The sequence below is a fragment of the Molothrus aeneus genome, chromosome 21 (genome assembly GCF_037042795.1).
Source record: "Molothrus aeneus isolate 106 chromosome 21, BPBGC_Maene_1.0, whole genome shotgun sequence".
Taxonomy (NCBI): Eukaryota; Metazoa; Chordata; class Aves; order Passeriformes; family Icteridae; genus Molothrus; species Molothrus aeneus.
The window spans coordinates 5407134-5425797 of record NC_089666.1 but is presented as its reverse complement, the minus strand read 5'-3'; the positions used below and the strand labels follow the sequence as shown (position 1 = coordinate 5425797).

Here is an 18664-nt window from a genome sequence, read left to right as displayed (position 1 = left end):
AGTTTTTTTGGCCCTGGTGAGGGTGTCAGATTGAATGCTCTGTGCGCATGTGCGAAGGTGTCCAAACTGACAATGCTGGGGAGATGAAGATAGTGTGTAGCTGCTTCTGGGCTCAAGGAGGAGGAGAGGAATCCACACGCCGACACGATGAGATCCAAGGCGAGGGCGAGAAAACTGCCCAAAAGTAGGTCCTTTCTCTCCCTTCTTCCGCGTACCGGCGGCGGGGCCGGGGGCACGGAGCCGGGCCGGGGGCTGCGCGGGGCTGAGCCCCTCTCGCCCTCCCTCCCTCCCTCCCTCCCCGCGGCGGCCGCAGCCCCGCACCGCCCGCCCGCCCCTGGGCGCGGATCCCCCCGCGCTCCGCTCCGCGCTCCGCGCTCCGCGCTGCCCCGCGCTCCGCTCCGCGCTACCGCGGCGGGCGGGCGGTGCGGGGCCGGGGGAGAAAAGCGAAAGTTAGAGCTGGAAGTTGACGAAAGGGGATAGCGAGCAACTTTTTTTTTTTTTTTTTTTTTTTTTTTTTTTTTTTTTTTTTTTTTATTGAGTCGTTCCAAGTCTTGTGAAATAATATTCCCGGCTCCTGAAATAGTGGGCGCTAGAGGTCTGCGTTTGGCATCTGCCGGCGGGAGCCGAGAGACGGAGCGCTGGAGAGAGGGGGGAGAGAGAGAGAGAGAGAGAGACAGGCAGGGGGGGAGTGGGAGAAACCCTTCTGGTCTCGGGAACAATTATCGAGGAGAGGGAAGGAAGAGAATTTGTAGCAAAAATGGATCCGCTCTCAGTGAGGGGCTTTGGAGTCGCAGGTCCAGAGGGAAGATCCTGAAGGCAGCTCGGGTGTCCCAGCTGGGGGTTAAGAAGGTCTGGGGGAGGGGAGTGTGGGGGAGTGTCTTTAATTTTTAATTTTTTAAAATTTACTTGGGGGTGGAATTGCAGCTCGTAAGTCTCGCGCAGCTTTTTCCCCCCCTCCGTCTTCCCGCGGACCTTCTCCCCGTTCGATCTTTCTTTCGAGTGGTTTTTAGCCTGGATTTTCCGAGGAGGAAGGAGAGTGTGGCTTTTGTAGGGAAGAGCGGGTCCTCTCTGCCCCCGCTCCCGCAGAGCCCCGCTGCAAAAGCTCGGGATGGTTCCTCGGTGATTCCCTGTTAGGTTCCGGTGGCAGCGCAAGATCCCGGAGCTGGGCAGCCAGTCTGTCCTTTTATTATTATTATTATTCTCATCATTATAATAATTATTATTATTACTACTACTACTATTATTTAGTTTCTGTTTCGCTCTGCCTCTGTGCGAAGTATCCGGGGCTGCAGAAGTTCCAGCTCAGTCTGTGCCCCGCTGGAAACTCCGCTCGTAGCTCTCGGAAAGGGCTCGGGCGAGCAGCGGTGCCCGCTCCGGTTCCTCGCGTGGGTTTCCACGGGATCCCCCGCGGGATCTGGGGCCGCTCCGAGCCGGGGTGAGGCGGGAGGGGGATCCCCCCAGGTGATGGAGAACATCCCCCTCTGCAAACCCCTTCGGGCTTCAGCCTCTCCCCGCGGCTGCCGAGGGGTCACGGGCGCTCCAGCGCTCCCACACGTGGGCTCCGAGCTTGATTTTGTCATTCAAGTTCGTCATTTCGGAGCCTTTCCAGGCCGCCAAGGTCAGCGAGGGCCGGTGCCGCCGCTCGGGATGAGCCGCGTTCGCCCCTTCCCGGGGCGGACACCCCGCTTCCAGGGGGGACCCTTCCCAAAGCCAGCGCGGCTCCCGGGGCCACTTTTCCTCACAAAGTCGCTTTTGTCGCCGCGTTTGTCGCCGGCCCCGAGCTCCGGCCGCCGTTGGTGTTTTGCGGCCCCAGGCCCCGCGGTTCACCTTGGTGTCGCGACATTTTCCATCGCGATCCAGGAAGGTCCCCCCTGTCCCCAAAGCGTGTCCGTGTGTCCCCCGAACACCTCCCTCGGCTCTGCGGGCACCAGCGCTGCTCGGGGCGGGATGGGTGACTCTGTGCGTGGTCAACATTGTCACCCCATCGTTGTACGGGAAGTTCATTGAATTAATCCAGGGATTTTATTTTACTTTAATTTATATTTTTCAATAAACACTCGTTTTAAGCGTCCCCGTTCAAACAAGAACTTTTTAAAAAGTCGTCACTTATTGTTTTAGGTTGTTAAAGTGAGGAATGATTTTCAGAGCTCTCTTGGCTGGAAAAGCGAAGTTCAATGGTTAAATAAGGCGGAATATTTCACTTTTACTTTTATTTTATTTCTTTTTTTTTTTTTTCCCCTCGCCTCTCCTTCCATTTCTCTTTACTTCTTGAAAAGGCCCCGGGTTTTTTTTGCAGATGTGTCCCGGTGGGTTCAGCGCGGGTTTTTCCAGATGTGTCCCTGGTGGGTGCCATGCGGATCCGGCCGCGTTTGAGCGCGGCTGGGACCCTCCACGCTCCCTCCGTGAGCTCTCACCGAGCTCCTGCAGCTGAAGGACTCAAAGATTTTCGGTGCCTGGATATCTCGAGAGCTCAGGGAAGGGCTGGGAGCTCCGCGGCCGGGAGCGAGCCCTTCCCGGCGGCCGCGAACACGCCTGGAAGCGCCTGCTCGGAGGCTGAGCCCTGATTAAAATCAGGTGTTTAATACAATACAAGGCCCAACGGTTTATGGGGTTTCAGCCGAGGATTTTTTAGGGATCACAGTTCAAAACAGTAGTCCAGAGCTAAGGTTTCAATATCCCAGGAGTATTTATTTGCCAAACAGATTAAACACGGACACGAGTGTGGGATCTCGCTGTATTTTCCCCGACGAGGTAGCCACAACTTCTTTCACCGCATGGGATCCATCAGGTCCCTTCCCAGCTCGTTTTTCTGGCTGCTCCAGCCCCGGGAGCGGCTGCGGGTGCTGGGAGAGCCCGCACGGCCCCGGTGCGCGGCCGCCGAGCCGTGCGAGGCAGCGGCACACGGGGCTTTAAAAACACGCCGTGTGCCGCAGAATTTCATTCCATTGGACAATATTTTAAGCAGATGTGAGGCTCCGCTGGGAATTCCACAATATTACCTGCCTGGGAAAAGGGGAGAACGCGTGTGCGCTGGGGTGGGAGAGGAATTCTCGGCGGTTTCAGTGCCACTCACACCGGGAGAGCGGCAGGTACCGGGGGCAGCGGAGCTGAACCGGAGCCGGGAATGGTTCTCGCTCGCTCCGCGCCTTCCAGCCGGGCTGGGAGCCTTTAGAAAGGGCTGTAAATCAAAAACACGAGGCTCGCTCAGGGTGCAGGGAGGAGCAGCAGCCCCGGGGGTGCCGGCGCCCAGGTGAGCGCTGCCCCCGCATCCCCCGCAGGGCCGGGCTGTGCCCCGCGGCTCCGGGGCTCGGCCACCCGCAGCCCCGCAGGGATCAGCCGGACGGGCAGGTAGAAGGCCAAGCCGCGTCCGTCCCGCTCCAAGGGCCTCGTCCTTCGGCGAGAAAACCAAATCTGGGGAGCGGGGAGAAGGCTCTGCAGCAGCCGGGGGTCTCGCTGCTGCTGGCAGGGAGAGGATGCGGAGGAGGCGAGGGACACAGGAGTTGGGCGCTGCACGCTTACAGCGAATTCGTTTCCTTTCGAAATCCGTGAATTTCAGAGTACAACCGCGACACCGAGCCACACACGGCAGGGCAGGATCGCAGGCTCTTAAATAAACGCTGGCAAACGGTGGCTGATACTTCTGCAGCCCCGTCTGTTTTTCACTGTTAGGAATAGGACCGAGGCACACTTTGGGGCCGGAGTTTTCAGGCAGCGCTGGTGCATCCTCCGGGCAGGCTGGATTGGCAGGAAAATGGTTGTGAACCCAACCCTGCCGTGCCCGGCACCGGTTCCTCGGTTTCAGGCTTAGCCTTTGAGGAGAGAGCAGGCTTCCCGTTTACTGATATTTTATTAATTTTATTTTAATTAAGGCTGAAGAGACAGCGAAGGGGAAAGGGAGAGGGAGAGGAGCGAGGAGAGCTGGAGCCCAAGCGCCACTTCCAGGCGCATGGCTCCGTTTGTGCTCCCACAGACGCTTCCAAAGCTGCCACGCACCGAGGAGGAAAATTTATGGCGCTTTGGGGCGTTGAGATTTTTTTCCCCATCTCCGAAGCTCTCCCTCTGCCCTGTCCCTATCCAGAGCCCCGGTCACCGGGGAGAGGAGCGAGCGGCCCCGCTGTGCCCCGCTCGGTTCCCTGCCCTCGGTGACCGGGATGTCCCCAAAGCTCTCCCGAGCAGCAGCCGCGGGTGCGGAGCCCAGCGCAGGTGCGGAGCCGCCGCCGGGTCCCCACCGTGGCTGGGTCCCCCCCTGTCCTGCCCCGGATCTGTTCAATTAGGCAATTAGGGATGCGGGGCAGGGAAGAGGGGGGGGTTGATCCGCTAATTAAGGTGATGCGTAATTAGCGCTTCAACAAAAATCGCCGAGCATTTGAGATCACTTTACTCTTAATTTATTTTTTTTTCATTCCCCCCCCCACCAAATTCTACAAATATAATGTATCAATTCCCCCACTCGTCCCGCGTGGGTTATTTGGGGAAAAGCACGGAGGGAACAACGGCAGGGCACGTCCTCTCCTTGGCCTGGGCAGGAATTTGGCAAACGGGGGCACCGAGCTGGGGTTTGGACGCGGGGCACAGGCTGCTCTCACCCGCAGGGCAGCTCCGAGGTGCCAAAGGGATCGGGATTGGGGTCGGGCCAGTGCTCCTGGGTGTCCGAGCAGCTCGCATGAGGTGCGTGTGATGCCCATCCACGTGCGCTCCCATCACGGGGCAGCACTGGCGGCTCCGCGCACAAATCCAAGTTTATCAAGTGCGTCAGAGAAAGGCACGTTATCCCAAATCCGCCGAATTCCCGATTTCACGGAATTCCCGTTCCCTGTGAAACCTCCGTGCCGGTGCGAGACGCGTCTGTCTGTGCAGAGGCGTTTGTCTGTCGGGCTGGCAGCGCACATACAAAGCTCTTAAAACGCATTAAAATCACAGCTACTGTACGGTCACGACCCAGAATGTTCCGTGCAGAAATCGGACTGAATCTCTACTTTATGTTTAGTTTTTTAACTCGGCCACCTAAACCTGCTTTATTTTTAGGCTTTGCGCTGGGACTGCTGTGTGGCTTCAGGGATGGCAGAGGAGGTCTTTAATGAGCTGGGGGCATAAAAATAAACCCAACATTTTCCTGAGGGCTGCTATTAAAAATACCTGGGGAAGACACCGATGTCGGGAAAGCCCAGAACTGCCCTTTTGCCCGATTTTAGCCACACATTAGCGGGGTCAGAGAGCCCCGAGGGCAGCAGGGTTGGGAAGAGCCGGCCGGGATGGAGAGCAGCGCACCTGAAGCGCGCACGATCCCCGCTCCTTTCCAGGCAAAAAGCGAGGCAGGAGCTTGGATTTCACCCCACGGCAGCGCTGTAATTCATCGCTACCGCTCGCTGCTGTGATATCCCGGCTCCTCGGGCGGCCGGGAGCGTTCCACGAGCGGGGAATTCTGCCGGGATTCTCCGGCCCCGCTGCTCCGGGTCCCACCTGCCCGCCGGTCCTTGCAGGGAATGGCACGGGAATCTCCTGTGCCGCAGGGAAATCGCCTCTCCAGGCACGGCTGAGCTCCTTCGTGTCTGCAAAGCAGCCGGAGATTGTCGCAAGGAAAGGCCCCGTTGAGTAAGAAGTGTTATTATTGTGATTATGGCTATGATTATTACGGCTTACGTGGTTTACAAAAAGCTCGGTGCTGTTTAATACGGTGCTTTAAAGACAAAGGCCTGAGAAGTTTGCAAACATGAAGGAGGTGAGGCTCAGGAGCCACCTGGATGGTGGGGAATGAGTCGTGATCCTCTGGCAGGGCTGGGGAAGGGAGGAGGTGAGTGCAGAGATTTGTGCAGGATCCCTGCCCGCTCCTGGTGGCAGGATCAGGAGGAGAATCCACATTTTTCAGAGCTGCTTTCGCAGGGAAAAATGTACCTGTAAAATTTCCATTCTCTCTGGTTATTATTATTTCCCCCCCCTGCGTCTTGATGCATTAAAACTTCAGCTGGGTGAAATTGTTTAGTGGAAGAAAAAGCTGCATTCCCAACCCAGACCCTTCCTGTGGCACAGAGCTGATGGCACCTGGGATTATTTGTGCCCTCCGTGGGCCAGGACAAGCTCAGGCTTTGTTTCCACAATTTGCTGTCTCTCTCCTATTACTGGATGTGTTTATTTTTCCCCCACTTAGGGATTATTTAAATGGCAAACTCCGATTTAGCGCTAAGGGGAAACATCCAAACCTTGGCTGATAATGATTTTCTCGTGCCTATTTCCCAAAAGATAGCGTTCATCCCAGGGGGGTGAGAGCCCAGCACATCAATAAATGCACAAGCAGAGAGTCTGTCTGCAGCTGGGGATGGACACATCCGAACAAGGGGATGTGCAAAAAACACATTTGTTCCACTCTGGTAACAGCCTGTTGATATGGCATCCCCCTCCAAAATTCCTGCTGGCCTTTCTCATCTTAAATACACCTTTTAATTTTATTTTTTTTCCTTCTTTTTTTCTCTTTCTTTCTTTTTTTTTTTTTCTTTTTTTTTTTTTTTTCTGGAGAAATTTCAGTTCAGGGATGTTGGAGTGGAAAAGATCTACGACCTTATTATTTCTTTTCTTTTCCTAATGGATTTTCATGCATCAGCGCTACCTCCTCACGGCTGTTTATTTTCATTTTTATTGCAGTTGGGTTTGCCTCGTGCACCGTCCAAATCTGTAACAGAGTGTCCCTGTCCCGTGGAGGATTTCTTCCTCCTCTTCCCTCCCTGAGTGATGGCACCTTCTTTGCTCATAAAAATGAAATATGACTTTCATCCCTGCACTAAGTGTGCATAATGCTTCTGAATGTTCATGCCCTGAATAAGGAGATTTTTTTTATCTTTGGGGTTTTTTTTTTCTGTAATTGGGAAGAAATTTCCCTGCAGCAAGGGATGTCTTGGTGCATAGGTTTGGAAAATGAACTCCTTTTCCATGGATTTAAGTGCTTCTCTGTGCAGGACAGTGGGAGGAAGGAAAGTTTCTGTTCAGAGGGTGACTGAACTTTCATCATGTTCCCTAACAGAGGTGTTTTACCCAAATTTATAAAAAAAAGCTAATAAGGTGGGGTTTTCTATACCACTGAACCCACTTTTGTGCTGCAAACGAGGCCACTGGTCCTCTTGGGGAGACATTTGCCAGGTGAAAATGACTGAGACAGCCAAATTATTTCCAGTAGGCCACAGAATAATGCTCCCATCACAGTAAATCTTGGTCTGCACTGAGCTGGTGTGGAAAGACTTTGTGGGAAGACTGTGGAAAAGACTTTGTGGGAAGACTTTGTCTTCTCTTCACCATCCCCTTTTTGGGATTATATTGGGGACAAGAGTGGGGCTGGCTGCACCACAGCCCTCCCCACAGCAGAGCTGCACAGGCACCAGGGGTGAAGCGTCAGCCCAAGAGAAACCAGGCGCTGATTAATTTTTGCCTCCATAGTTTTACATCTTTCAGGTGTTTTGCTTTAAGGTCCAGTTTGGGAGGTGGGTTTTTGGTGTTTTTTTTTTTTGTTTGTTTGTTTTTTTGTTGTTGTTTTTTTTTTTTTTTTTTTTTTTTTTGCTGCTCTGTTGTTCTTGGCTTGGGAACTCTCCCAACAGAGCCCTGAGACACAATGCCCTGGCCTCAGCTATTGGGATCAATTTAGCCATCATTACCAGATAACACTGTCAGCCCGTTTGAGATCCATATTTGTTTAATAGTTAATGTTCTGGACAAAATACAGAGGGGCTGGGGAGAAGTCAAACTGCCCTGAATGCTCTGCTTATTTTATATCCACTATAACTATTTTTGTCCATGAAAATTGGCTTAATTATATCAATGGAATGTTTCTTTTTCAATTCTGTAGGCAATTAGTCCATCTTGCTGGCTGCAATTTATTTTAATAAAAAAATAAACCAGTGGCGTGTTCAGTTCCTCATCCCCTGGGGACAAATGCGATTGGTGTGTTTAATTTCATTAACTACAATGCGGCCTACTGGAAAAATGTATAAAATCAGCTTTATACAGCTTAAACACTGGCATTTGAAACAAATCATTACTGCATTAGCTGTCACCCTGGTAATTCTAGAATCCAAGACAAAAATATTATAGCTGTTTTTATAACCCTCTGCAAATACACTGTTAAAATAATTTGTAATCATTTTTTAAACATGGCCTGATGTTTTCAGTTAAAATATCTTATCACCACCAGAGAAGGTTGGCTATTCATTATCAAAAGGAGGCTTTATTGAATGATTCATGGGTTGCTTCCCCAGCAGAAAATCCCCTCCTGTCTGCCTGAAGCTCCCTGCTTTGGAGATGGACTCTCAGCACTCAGGGTTTGGTTTTTTTTTTTTGAACCAAATTTGTGTTGTTCCAGTTGTAATTCCAGTTTTGGGAGGGCAAGTTTCATTAGCAGTGCAGATGAGGAAAATTCAGCTATTCTTTGAAATATTCTTCTTCAGCTATATTCAAAAATTCAGATTTTGTTCCCATGAGCTCCAGAGGGGAACATCTTAAACCAGCTCTGAGTGTTCCCTTGGGCTCTGAGGTGAGAGGGGAGAGTTCCCAAAATCAGCCCTGATTCTGTGAGGTTCAGCCCAGCCCAACCCATCTGCATCCAAATCCTCAACACACACAGATCCTGCCTGAAGCTCCCTGCTTTGGAGATGGACTCTCAGCACTCAGGGTTGTTTTTTTTTGAACCAAACTTGTGTTGCTCCAGTTATAATTCCAATTTTGGGATGGCAAATGCAAGGAGCAGTTTCATCAGCAGTGCAGATGAGGAATATTCAAAAATTCAGCTTTTTTTTTTTTTTTTTTCCCGTGAAAACCCAGTGAGGAACATCCCAAACCAGCTCTGAGCGTTCCTTTGGGCTCTGAGGTGAGAGGGAAAAGCTGAGGCTGTGCCCATCCCACTCTGAGTTCCCAAAATCAGCCCTGGTTCCGTGAGGTTCAGCCCAGCCCAGCCCATCTGAACCCAAATCCTCAACACACACAGATCCTGGCACTTTGGTTCACACTGCACCCCCCCAATCCAACCTGGGTATTTTTCAGATGCCACAATTTGGCCACAAAACTGCTCTTTGATTTTAAAATGAATCTGTTCCCTGTGTAAGAGCACCCAGGGCTGGTTTAAGAGATGTGTAACCCACGAGTAAGGCTGGGCACAGCACTTGTGCCTGATCTGAGCTGAAACTGCTGAAACTCAGGATTTCTGCTGAAACTCAGGATTTCTGCTGAAACTCAGGATTTCTTTTTTAAATGCAAGGCCAGATCCCTGACTCATGTAAATCAGCATCAACATCAATGAACCTAATTTTCACCAGCTGAGGACACGGCCCCAGAGATTTGTGTGCATGTGCATAATAAAAATGTACAAATATGGGTCTAGAACTGCTTTAAGGGGGTTCACTTCCAGCCTCTGCAGATCAATATCTGCTGCAGAAATGCAGTTTGGCTCGGGCTGGTTTTTCTCCTTAACTTAAGGAATGATCAATTCTATAACCTCAGCATTTTTTAGACAGATTGCTATTTTCTGAAGTGGCAAGGACTTCCTTTCCAGGGGAGTAATCCACAGAGGATGGGCCACACTGGACATGAGCCATCTGCTCCCTTGCACGCACTCAGCTTTATTTATTTCTTCTCCCTTCCCCTGCTGTCATAACCAGTAGTTCATTTTCTTTCCCTATCTTTAACTTTACAGCAGCGGCACCTTGGTGTTAGTGATACCAATTTATTGTTTTATTGGCGTGGCAGGGCAAGAGAAAAATCAGCTTTGTTTCCTACTCGGGATGAAATCACTTCAGGGGGACTAAAGAAGCTTGGGGCAGTTTTTCTCCTGGGTTTGGAGGGCACAGAGTGGTGCCAGTGCCTGTGGAGGGCTGATTCTTGTAAAATATCACCTAAACCTATGAAGAGGAAGGTGAAGAGGAAGGACCAGCTTCTGCCTTAAAACCTCTATCTTGTTTTATATATATTACTGTATTCTAAACCTTTCAACTCTAAGTTGTGATATTACACACTTTTATTCAGCCCACAATCCCAGTTCTAGAATTAATTTTTAGAATTAGTCACACCCATAATCCCAGTTCTAGCATTCAATTTTTGAAGCTTTCTCAGGTCAATGCAGTGTTCTCTTATCAGCACAGAAAGTCTGAAACTCTCAGCAGCCAGAGCTCCAGCACTGGAGGGTTGGCACTGGGATCACAGCTCTCTCTTGGTGGCCTGGGCTCTGTGGGGTATCAGGAAAACTGCAGGATAAGGGTGGAAAAAAGAGACTTTTCCATCATTGCCATGAGCAGCTTTACCTGAGTTTAGGCTCAGGATTAGCCTGGGACCAGCTCCAGGCAAGGACTGGCTCCCAGCTCCAGGCCTGCGTTAGCTGAGGAGTTTCTTCTCTTTCTCTGGGGTCAGAATTTGCTGGCTGGAAAGAAATGCAGGAAGTTTGACCCAAAGTTTTGCTCTGAACATGGAAAAGTTGCAGAATGGAGCAGTGGTGGAATGAGGGCAGCTCCTGTGCCCTGTTATTACACCAAAGCCAACTTGGAGCACGCTGAAACAACATTACCTGCTCCAGGATGCAGGAAAAGCAGGAATTTGGCATTTCACTGAGCTGACAAAGTAACTTTCCCAGCTTAAAAAAATAATTCACCCTCAGCTGCTCCATCTGTGACATGGGAGGGATGCACTCTGTGATTTCTGGACCAGCAATGTCTCATTAATCACCTTTGTGTTGGTCCAGCTCCCACCGAGCTCCTTGGGATGATTTTGTTGAATTTGCTGCAGCTGATTTTTTCCTTTTTTTTTTTTTACAAGTTTCATATTTGGCTTAAAATCTTTCATTCCATCTCAGACACTAATAAAAATAAAAGCTTTTGTTTGCTTGTAGTCTGGCATTTTCTTTGCTTTCAGGACAGTGTTTAGTGTTTTTTATTTCATGGCAAATGGACCTTTTGGGCTCAATCATGTAAATTAATTTTTAAATGGCTGTGCTGTGAGTTCATGTAGTATAAAATCACTCCACCATTTATTTTTTCTGTTTATAGAAAAGGACTGGTTTCATTTTATATTTTATTGCCTCAATGCGAAATAAAGAACCTGCACCACTTGCAAGCAATCATATATTTTATTTCAGAATTATCACATAGGGATAAAATAAATTTCAATCCCTACATGGCACAATAGGCAGATTTAAAAGGAGTTGATACCTCGTGGAGAACTTTGAAAAGCCTTTTGCTCAGCAACAGTTCTGCTCATGTATCCCATATAGGAGAATAAAACCAGATCTTGGTTACTTTGGGAGTTCTTAAATGTTTCCTGCTAGAATTCCCTGCAAGTCTTTACCCAGTAAAGTCCAGGGCAGAATTTGGTCCTTTGTCCTCTGTTCCTGATAGTGTTTATTAGGGAGGGATTTTCTCAGGTGAGCCTGCAGGAAATCCAGGTTATCTTCACTGGCGTCCTGAAGGAAATGCCTGAGGAGCTACTGATGCTCCCTGGAACATTCAGACATTCCTGCTTTTCCACACGGACACAATATTTGCTCAGTTGAGACCTTTTAGGTGATTCTAGTACTTCCTGAAATGATTTATTTCAGGGCTTTATGATTATTGGTATAAAAAATGGGTGCACCTGTGAAGCAAAGAGACACCAACCTGTGAAAACCCCCAGAGGATCCCTGCTGGACCCCGCAGCTGCTCCAGCAGCAGGTGGGTGATGCAGATGTTCCACGTTTCCAAGTGTGTTTTTCATTTCCTCTCTGAACTCTTGGCTTTTTAAGTCCCATTTCAGATAAAGAAGCATTTTTGGGTGGCTCTGGAGTCCCCAAGGTTGGTGGCACCAACATCATCTCCAGCCAGAGACAGAGAGTTTTTCCCATGACCAGGAGCCAATTGCCAGCTAAATATTGATTTTTGGAGCTGCAGTATCTGTTGCAGTAGATCAGGAAAAGGAGCCTGAGTTTCACACCCATCTATAAATCTATTTTTATAAATCTATTTTTAACCAATGGACAGCAACCAAACAGGTTTTTTTTTTATTATTATTATTATTAAATATCGTGGTTTGGCAGTTTGGGAAACAAGTCTGGAGGCATTAACCAGAAAAAAAACTCTGCTGCAGAATTAATTCCACTCAGCACCTCCTTGCTGTTCCTGTGGCTGTGATATCCAGGAGATTTGTGTTATATTTGTGTTATATTTGTGTTGTACTGGAGAATTTGGCTTTTCAGGCCAGCAATAAGGACCTGCAGGCTGGGCTGGGGGAGCTGAGCAGAATTCTGGTGGGTCAGGGGCTCAGCCCCAATCCCAAACCTGGAGAAAAAGCACAGAGAAATGGCCCTGCCCACCTTCCCTGCCTGAGAATTCCTGGTTATTTACTGCAGAATCCAGAGCTTTGGGAAATGAGGTGGGGGCAAAGTGAAATAGTGGCAGATTCCTTTGCTCTGAGCTCTCTTTTCTCGCCCTGTGAAAATCCCGAGGGTGTAACAGGGCAAATTGAGGCTTGTGTCCAACTCAGCAGCAGGAACTGGGAATTCCGGGATGAAATTTTGCATTTCCCAGGATGGAATTTTGTCCTTCCTCCTGTGCAGCTCCTCAGGGGCCTTGAGGGAACCTTCCCCATGGCTGAGCAGCAGCAAAATCTCACTGCTGGGAGCCCCAAACCTGCTGAAGGCCTTGGTGGCTCCTGGTGGTCTTCCCATGGACTTTGCAGGACTTTGGAGCAGGTCCTGAAGGCCCTGGAATCTTTGGGATATCCAAAAAAAACCCCTCCAAATAAAGAGTTTTTCCTTCTGTCTGGGTCCCTGTGCAGCTCTGGTTAATGATTAACCACCGAGGGGCTGGGGTAAGAAGGATTTATCTCCATGGAAAAAAATCAGCCCTGCCTTTATCTCCACTTCTAAAATTCTTCTAGTGTGATTTGGCTTTTAAATATTTGTAAATGTGGTTGGTTTGGTTTTTTTTTTTTTATTTTTAATCTGCAATTTGTAGAGTTCTGTGGTGCCTGATTCTTCTCAAATACCCCAGAGTAATGTGTATTTCTGCCCCCTCAGAATCCCAGAATAAGTGTGATGATCCCATTCCAAGGCAATGTTTTGGTAATTGAAGACTGAAGAGACAGCCTGGAGGACTTCCATGTCAATATATGTATTTTATATCTTTACTTCTAGTTCAGAATCACAAGTTATAATTCTGCAAGGAGTTTTATTCTTGTTTACAGAGGCAGATTCTTAATTTTCCTTTTTTAATTCTTTTGACATGACACGTTTAAAATGAGAAAAAGCATCCAAAACAGCCCAGTACCAACCTGCTGATGTATCTATGTAGAGGTTAAATATTGGCAGAGTGGCCATTTAGATCCTTGTGCCTCAATGCTTCCATTAGAACAAAAAAAACAAAAAAAACCCAACAACCAGCACTCTTGAAAAATTACTGAATTCTCCTTGCAGTGTCGGGTTCCAAGATAATGATGTGTCTGTGTGTGAAAATATTAAATTGCAATAACATGCAGAGTGAGTGGCTTTCTGAATGGGGTATTCAGTTCACAGCTTGGACTATACATAAAGCTAGTGAGTGACAGAATACAAATGGTGTCATAAAACATCAGGGGAATTTAGAGCCAGCCTCAATCTTTTTGATCTATATTCTATCTGTGGAGCTCTCCCCATCTATCTTTAGTTAATGAAACAGTTAAACAGATTTAATTATTTATCACTGTTTAATGTCAGGAGTTATCAAAACAGATTACACTTCCCCCCACACACTTCAAGGTATTAGAAGGACTCTCAATGTCTTTAGTGAAGTCTGGGATGTTTCCTGTGCACAGACAGTGCATTAAAACAGGTTTTCAAAATGTTTTTAAGCCCCAATTGTTTGGTGACAGCAGTTGCTGAGTTTTCTTGCCTGAGAACAACTTTATTCCTGCAACTTGGCTTGTTTCTTGCACAAAGTGCTTTTATTATTCCCAGAAACCAGAGAGAAATGAAAATTCTGTTTCACTTGAGATGAGGAACGGAACAGAATGGGATAGGTCTGGGAGGGTGGGAGTGACAGGGCCCAAAATGGGAGACACACTGAAAAATCCCCCAAATCACTGCAAAAATCGTCTGTGTTCTTCATCTTCACCCCAAAATCAGCCCCAGCAGCTTTAGAGAGCTCTGTTAACCATCGTGTCCAAGGGTGCTCTTGTGGCTTCCCAGTGCCCACCTCTCTCATGTGTGGATGTGTACAAATTTATTGGAATTTAATGGAATTTCTGATCCTCCCCTGGATACCAGCCTCCTCTGGAATGCTCGTACCTGTGAGTCTGGTGTTTCCTGGGAGGAAATTTCAGCATTGCCACCCCCAGGAGGACACCAGTGTTGATTGTCCCCTCCCAAGGCTGGCCTGAGCTGCTAAAAGCCCCCATTTGTTCTTCAATCTCATCTGCTCATTCCAGGCTTTGGGATCTCTCTCATGTCTGTATAAGACATTTCAGGGAATTTCTCATCAGCCCCTGGATCCCAGCCCCCTCTGCAATGCTCCTACCTGCGGGTCTGATGTTTCCTAGGAGGAAATTTCAGAATTGCCATTCCCAGGAGGAAATGTCAGCACTGCCACCCCCAGGAGGACACCAGTGTTGGTTGTCCCCTCCCAAGGCTGGCCTGAGCTGCTGAAAACCCCCATTTATTCCTCAACCTCATCTGCTCATTGCAGCCTTTGGGATCTTTCTCATGTCTGGGTGTATAAAGCATTTCAGGGAATTCCTGATCCTCCCCTGGATCCCAGTCCCCTCTGCAATGCTCCTACCTGTGAGTCTGATGTTTCCTAGGAGGAAATTTCAGAATTGCCATCCCCAGGAGGAAATGTCAGCACTGCCACCCCCAGGAGGACACCAGTGTTGGTTGTCCCCTCCCAAGGCTGGCCTGAGCTGCTGAAAGCCCCCGTTTATTCCTCAATCTCATCTGCAGCCTTTGGGATCCCCCTCAGCCCGACCACCTGGGTCTCCTCTATTGGCAGCTTTGATAAGAAATCATTCTTCTCCACCTAAGCTCCCCCTTTCCCCGTGGTTTTAAATTGCTCCCCAGCCCTGACAGACTAGCCTCGTTCAAAGGCAAGCCTGGAGGAGGCTGCTGCTTCCCCTCAGGCCCAGGACTCCATTACCAGAGGCCTGAATCCTGTGGGGACCTTGGGGACACTCCCCTCCTGGGCCCGGCAGACAGAGTGTGGCATTGTGAGCGCAAAGGGCAGGGGGATAAAGGAATCCAGCTTGGCTTTTCCCTCACAAAGAGACCTCAATACTTTTGTTCAGCGGGGGGAAATGGAATAATGCTGCTGGGTTTGCTCCCAAAGCCACCGGCAGCTTCACGCCCTGAGGGCTCGGGCCTGGGGCAGAGCTGGCTGCCAGGGGAGAGGAGTTTGCAGTGAAATGAGATTAAAAGGCCTCTCTGTGCCAACACCTGGAAGATTTTGGGCCTTGCCACAAGAATCAAAGGCTGGGGTAACCCCCCTGTGCTGCAGGGATGGGCAGAGAAGCCAGCTGCTGGGAACCCAACCCTTCGTCCATGCCAGGAGGGCACCGGGGTTAGGGGCTGCTCCAGGTTCTTCAGGGAGGAGCCATTCCTGGGCAGCCAAGTGACGTCCTTTATTTCTTAGGTGATCTGCCCCAAAACCCTTCCAGCAGCAAAGAATTCCCTGGGATGTCCTTTATTTCTTAGGTGATCTGCCCCAAAACCCTTCCAGCAGCAAAGAATTCCCTGGGATGTCCTTTATTTCTTAGGTGATCTGCCCCAAAACCCTTCCAGCTGCACAGAACTCCCTGGGCAGCCCAGTGACATCCTTTCTTTCTTAGGTGATCTGTCCTAAAAGCCTTCCAGGTGCAAAGAACTCCCTGTGATGTCCTTTATTTCTTAGGTGACCTGTTCCAAAACCCTTCCACCCTGGGATGTCCTTTATCTTTTATGTCACCTGCCCCAAAACCCTTCCAGCTGCACAGAACTCCATGGGCAGTGGGACCCTGCTTGGTTTTGGGTGTAAGAGAAGGTTTTGTATTGTAGACACCAATTTTGAGCTAAGTTTGGAAGCATCTACACACCTAAAGCCCAAACCTGTTTGAAATGTGGGAGTTGGGGCATTCGGATCAAAGCAAAGGTCAAAAATCATAAAAGCAGAATGGTTTGGGTTCGAAGAGACCTTAAAGATCTATTTCCAAATCTCTGACAAGGGCAGGGACACTTCCTACTATCCCAGGCTGCTCCAAGTTCCATCCTTGGGCACTTCCAGGGATCCAGAGGCAGCCACAGCTTCTCTGGGCCCCCTGTGCCAAGGCCCCACCACCCTCCTAGGGAACAAGTCCTTCTGTATATCTAACATAAATTTCCTCTTTTTTGGTTCAAAAATGATCCCTAAATTTTTCCTCTATGATATCTAATGATAAATTTTTCCTTTCTGAACCCTAATTTTTCCTCAAAAATGATACCTCTAATTTTTCCTGGACCTGCCCAGTGGAAAACCTTTTTCTCACTGCAGCTTTTGCAGTGCTGTGAGCACACAGAGGGGCTGCAGCTCCCAGGGGCAGGTGGCACAGATGGCTCTGCCAGAGGTCACTCCTGTGGATAAACCTTCCCCTTTTGTCACAGGGCCATCATTTATGACACCCCACGTGCTCAATGGGAGGAAAAATTATTATATTATACTATTTTATATATATATATATATATATATATATATATATATATATATATATATATATATATATATATATATATATATATATATAAAATATTATAATACAATACAATATAATATATAGATATTATAATATAATATTAAATTATAATAATTATAAAATTATTACATCGGAGCCCATAACATCATATTAAAAATATTGATAAATTATTGATTAGCATTTAGCCCAGCCTTCAGATGTGATGGACTGGTGGCTGTAAATGCCCTGAGTGCTGTGGGGTGGGATTTCATGTGGCTGTGCAGGCAGATTTCATTTGGGAAGTACAGGCCTGGCTGTGTTTCAGCAGTCAGGTGCTGACACAGATTCCTGATGCTCCCGTGGATTTTTGCTGCTGCTGCCAGGTGATAATTCCTAAAATATTTAAGTAAAATGTTGTCCCAGATAGGATCTTTCAGTATTTTTGGGTCGTAAACCCACAGAGCTGTGTCCCAGGGCAAAGTCATGGGAGGAAAGGGCAGAGGGGACAGATGATGCCACCTCTAAAGGGCAACAGGAGAGAATATCTTAAATTGTTGGTTTTTTTTTTCCTGAATGAATTTTATCTCCACAATTATTGTAGGAGCAACTTCTGGCAAAAGGAGTTGTTGGGAGCCAAGTGCTGGAATTTTGCACCATGGGGTAAATAGCAAGTGTCTGACTGGTTTTGCAGGAAAGAGATTTCAGCAAGGGAAATGAACTCTGAGAGAGGTTTAGCAGTTGTAGGAAAAGCCCAGTTTCTATCTCTCTTGACCTAAACACCGTAAAGATCCATAATAACAGAAATTAGAATTAAAATGAATGAGTAGCTAAAATAGACCTTTCACAATTTGCTGACAACAAATTAGTTTGAATTTTTTTTAAGAGTATTCTTTGCTTAGCTCATATCATAGAAAATAGCTGTTAAAACATTAATTACTTTAATTCTAACTCTCATTAATTTTGAGGCATTATTTTATCCCTTGTTGAACTCCAAACCTATTCAGCTGTGCAAACTTTTGTACGGAGGGGGAAGCAAATTTGTGAAAAGACAAAATAATCCTGCTAAGGACCTAACATTCAGACATTTATTGCTGCTATTTCTTGGTTTAATTTCTTGTTTCTCTCCTTCAAGCGAGGAGCAGGAACAACTTTGGTGTTCCCACACTGGGAGAGGGAAGGAGCTGGAAGTGCTGCTGAGGGATTTTTATTAAAACCTTGGAAAAAAACCCCACAAACCACCTCAAAACCCACCACTGCCATGATCCAAAGGGATCCTCTACACTTCACCTGTGTAAAAAACTTAGGAAAACTGAAGCCAGGTGAAGGCAGGGCAGATTTCCTGGGAGAGGGGAGAGGAAGTGCTGCTTGTGGCAATGGGAAGCCACAAGAACACGCTTGGACACGATGGTTAACAGAGCTCTCTAAAGCTGCTGGGGCTGATTTTGGGGTGCAGAGGAAGAACACAGAAGATTTTTGCAGTGATTTGGGGGATTTTTCAGCGTGTCTCTCATTTTGGGCCCTGTTTCCATGTCAGGATGATGGGGTGGGATGTTCTGTGGGTTGGAGGGCTGGTGTTTGGTCAGAGGTCAGGTTTTATGACCTTGGAGGCCTTTTCCAGCCTTAATGATGCCATGATTTAATTGGTGTTGGGTGGAGGGGCTGGCACAGCTCCTTCCCCTCCATCCCTGCAGCCTGGGTTCAGCCCAACCTCGTTGTTCCACAGGGAATATTTCCCAATTTTCTCCTTTGCTGCAAGAGCACTGTGGGGGTGACTCCCAGCACAGATTTTCTGTAGGATGAACACATTTGGATAATTTGGAGGAGTTTGAGCCCTCAGCACTCACCAGAAGCAAGAGCCAAAGCTTCAGGAGTTTCCCCCTTCACTTGCAGTGCGAGTTTCCCCTTTGATTAAACAAATGATTCTTTGCCTAATTTGTCTATGTTGGCTATTTTTTTTTTTTATGAAACATGCACTTAATTAAGTAAGAGAAATACAGAAACATGTTTATTCTTGAGATTT

The 18664-nt window shown here is 48.2% G+C and overlaps 1 protein-coding gene across 1 annotated transcript in view; it reads left to right on the top strand.

Moving 5' to 3' along the window:
• Positions 1–9: 9 nt before the first annotated feature.
• Positions 10–18664, top strand: part of PRDM16 (PR/SET domain 16) — a 312729-nt gene continuing 294074 nt past the window's right edge. Inside the window, exon 1 of the mRNA XM_066564049.1 lies at positions 10–184. Coding sequence (XP_066420146.1) covers positions 148–184 — 37 coding nt within the window. The 5' untranslated portion in view covers positions 10–147. The remainder of the gene's footprint in view (positions 185–18664) is intronic.